At 47.5% G+C, this 3969-nt stretch overlaps 1 protein-coding gene across 1 annotated transcript in view; it reads left to right on the top strand.

Annotated features, from left to right (window-relative positions):
* Positions 1–397: 397 nt before the first annotated feature.
* The window catches only part of Lamc2 (laminin subunit gamma 2), a 63405-nt gene continuing 59833 nt past the window's right edge, over positions 398–3969 (top strand). Inside the window, exon 1 of the mRNA XM_029539350.1 lies at positions 398–649. Within this exon, the coding sequence (XP_029395210.1) occupies positions 571–649 (79 nt within the window). The 5' untranslated portion in view covers positions 398–570. The remainder of the gene's footprint in view (positions 650–3969) is intronic.

The raw sequence follows: 3969 nt of genomic DNA, 5'->3' as shown, positions 1-3969 counted from the left end.
AATCCTGTTGGGCCCCTCACTCTAGTTAATTTCCACTCTAGTTAATGTTTTTTAGACTAGAGTGGAGGGGGTTTCCGAGTGTGATCGGGATGGATCAGCGTCTGTGCCCTTGAGACTCCCTCGCCCCCTCCGGTTTTGAGGAAGGGGTGGCTGATATCTACCACCTTGAGTTCTGCCCAGGACCACCCCGGGAGAGAACGGCTGTGTGTAGCGGGGTGCGGGTGGAGGGAGGGGATGTGGCACATTCCAGAAGGATCTCTGGACCACAGCCTCTGCACCACGCCCTCGGCGGGGCCAGGTGTGCTCCCCAGTTGCGGAGGGGGGCGGGGGGAGCCCGGGCCGCAGCGAGCGGGTTTACTGCTCGGCGTGCGCTGAGTGTTTGTCTGCCTCGGAGGGTTGGGTCCTCCTTGTTCACAGGTGAGTCACGCCCCGAAACACCGGCTCTCTTCCTGTCAGGACTGAGTCAGGGAGAAGAGTCGATAAAACACCTGATCGAGGGAAAAGGAAGGCACAGCGGGGCGAAGATTCGGCGCCCGGCAGGCACCCGCAGCGGCGGAGCGCGGCCCGGCCATGCCTGCGCTCTGGCTCAGCTGCTGCCTCAGTGTCGCGCTCCTGCTGCCCGCAGCCCAGGCCACCTCCAGAAGGGAAGGTGAGTGCTCCCACCGCGCCTCCAACTTGCCTTTCCCTGCACACGGTGATGGTGGCTGAATTCACCTCGAGGATCCACACTCGGTCAGGTCGAGGATCAGCAGAAAGCCCATCTCCTCCTCCCTACCTGGGGCTCCCGTAGAGTTGCGCTCTAAAGTGACAGGAGTTTACCCATAAAGCCCCTGGAGTTAAAAACACGAAGCTAATGGGTTGTGCCAGCCGAGGGTTTCCTTGCCCTAAAGCCATTCCTCTTTCAATCCCCTCCCTTTCTTTTCTTTGGCACCAGGGGACCCCTCCACACCCGTTCAATCAGTAACATGCTTCTTTAAACTGTCCGGTCCCTGTAATTTACCAGTGGGAGTTAGGTGGGACTTTTTCCATGCCCGGCAGCACCACACAGACTAAAAACAGAACTTCCATAATCCCCGTGTTATCCATGTTGTATTTTTGAGATAGAGCGTGAACTTTAAGCGTTTTAGTAATACCCGAAACTGCAAGTGTTACTTCTTAGAACAGTTTCACCTCCCAGGTATTTATTGGACTCAAACTTCAAGTGACATGTACTCTTTAAGGAGAGCACCCGGTGGCTGTCATGTCCTGAGGAGTTAAGGTCATGTAAACAAAACTCTGCGAGAACCTAGCGACTGTTTTTCCTGTGCGTGTGTCCTGTCAACTGTGATGATACCTGGTGCGGGTTTCTCTGTCACTTAGCTGAAGTGCTTTCCTCTGATCACCCGACTTTTCACATTCACGGTTACTGTTGCTTCTTGGTGTGCCGGTCACCACTGCCAGGTATCCGAGGCCACGGTGCTCGATCATGTATAACTGTCACCAAAAAGGGCTAACTGTGGCATGATAGCCATGTTCGTTTTCTTGACAATAGTAACCATTTCACTAGTCCTATCAAAACCTGTTGTGGAGCTTAGATACGTAAAGTGAACTTTAAAACAAAAAATGTATGAAAGTGGTCATGTAGAGTAGGCTCCCTCTGAGTCAGGATAAACTGATTGAAACCTAGTAGAAAACATTCCAAGATTGAAAACAGTCTCTGAATCTTAGAATTAAAAGTAACTTCGAGTGGATCAGCAACTAAGAATCCTTTGATTGAAAAGATGAGCAGTTGGCAGTGTTTTTGCACAAGGCCACCCAGGCAGCTATTGGCAGTGGCAGAACCTTTGATCCAGGTGTTCTTAGCTTTTTTGACCTCATTATAAAAGATATATATATATATATATATATATATATATATAACAGCAATTTTCCTCTTGGCTATAATTAAATACATACGTGTGTGTTGGTATTACATAACAAAAACGAATCTATAGGATGCCATCAATTGTTTTGTAAAGTCAGGTTCAACAGCAGACTTTGTACCCAAGCAGTCCATCCAGACACAAAGTCAGAAGTGCTGTGTAGGCTCATTTTCGCACTTTCCCCTTCCTTAGGGACAGATTGCTTGAGATACCAGGTCCTTTCCTCAAACAGCTTTATTTGGGAGCCAAGTGAGACTATGTCATTATGGTAGATCATTTATATTTTTCCATTCATGCCACACTGGGATATACAAGGAGTTGGGCCATGCCTGTCCTGATCCAAACTGGCCTGTATCCAGGGATCCTGTGGGCTACTCCTGTGGGCTGCGAAAGTCTGAAGTCGCAATGTTGCTTCCTGGTTGTTTCTTGCAGGTGAAATTATGGTTAAGATATAATTACCGAGACTTACAGGGTTGGTCTCAGCTAAAACACTGGCTTTAGAGTCAGCCTGACCTGGCAAAATTTTTTGGTTTATTCGCTTGTTAATGCCTGTCTTAGTCACTGTTCTATTGCTGTAATGAGAACCCATGACCAAGGCAGCTTATAAAAGAAAACATTTAATTGGGGCTTGCTTACAGTTTCAGAGGGTGAGTCCATTATCATCATGGCAGGGTGCAGTAGCTAAAAGCTGACATCCTGATCTGTAGGCAACATGCAGAGAAAGAGAGTGGGCCTGGCTGGGGGTTTTTGAAACCTCAAAGTCACCCCCAGTGACACACCTCCTCCAATAAGGCCACACCCCCTAATCCTTCCCAAATAGTCTACCAGCTGGTAACCAAACAGTCAAATATATGAACCTATCATCCTTGTTCAAACCATCACAGTGTTCTCAGTAACTTTTCAGGCTCTTTAACCACTTGAAGTCTGGTTCTTCATCTGCTAAATGAAAGCATTAGTAGTAAGCAAGCTTGTAGACTTGGCAAAAGGTTGGCTATTGTGAGCCGCCTTGCACAGCTGGGTCCATCCACACTGTCTGGAGTACAGGTACGGTGAGTTCGGATGCCCAGCAATGAGTAGGAGACACATACCGTGCCTTTGTGAGAGACTGTGGCATGGGTCCTCAGAGGTCTGGATCATAACTCTGGGGGAGGTATGGCTAGAGCTGATCAAGATGCAGAGAAGAGCGTGGTAGAAAAGGAGCTGCGAATCTGGCTATGAAGAGCTATAAGCTATAGGCGGTATAGGGCACCTTGTAAGCAAAGAAATGTTGCAGAGAGTTAGTGGGCAGGAATGGTTGAGCCTGTTCACGTTTTAGAGAGGCCACTGCGGGGCTCAGAGGATAGAGCCAAGTGAGGAGAGCCAAATAAAAGGCCACTGCAACTATCCAAGGGAGAGATGATGGTAGTGAAACACCCAAGGAGAAAGAGACTAGGAAACTCAGAAGGTACAATCTAAAGAACTTGGTGACCACTAGCTGATAAACAGGTGAGGACCTGTTACATTGTATCTCTAGGGACTTTCAGGTCTTCTCTTCATCTCTTCTCAACAGCCCAAGAAAGGTGCTAAGCTTTCCATCCTGTTTAGGCAGATCTGCTCCAGGACTTACCTAACAATGAAGGTAAAACATTAGACACAAACCTAAAACAGATTAGAATTTCAGCCCTGGCTTTCATGTCAGCCCTCCTTGCCCTTTGTGGCTCAGGAGAACACATCACATAGAGACTTATCAAATCCTCTGCTCCCAAGAACATGCCCAAAACGTGTAAGGTGGCCTTGAACTCTGATGGAAGTTGAATCTCTCATCTCTTCCTCCCAAAAATAGTCTGGCCAGCCTGATTCTGAAAACACTTAGCAGCCTATTTGTAGTAACAATTTGTCTCTTTTGTGTTTAACTTAGTGAGTCACATGAATATATTTAAAGTCGTATAACATATATAAAGTGACATGCTTTTGATTTGTTTGTCTCTCATGAAATTGCATCCGTGAGGTAATTGACACTCAAACTCAGAATCCAGGTGCTTGTCGTCGTCGACTTCTTCTTCTTCTTCTTCTTCTTCTTCTTCTTCTT

Source organism: Mus pahari, chromosome 5 (assembly GCF_900095145.1).
Source record: "Mus pahari chromosome 5, PAHARI_EIJ_v1.1, whole genome shotgun sequence".
Taxonomy (NCBI): domain Eukaryota; kingdom Metazoa; phylum Chordata; class Mammalia; order Rodentia; family Muridae; genus Mus; species Mus pahari.
The sequence above is the reverse complement of the archived record's forward strand: the minus strand, read 5'-3'. Positions and strand labels throughout refer to the sequence as shown.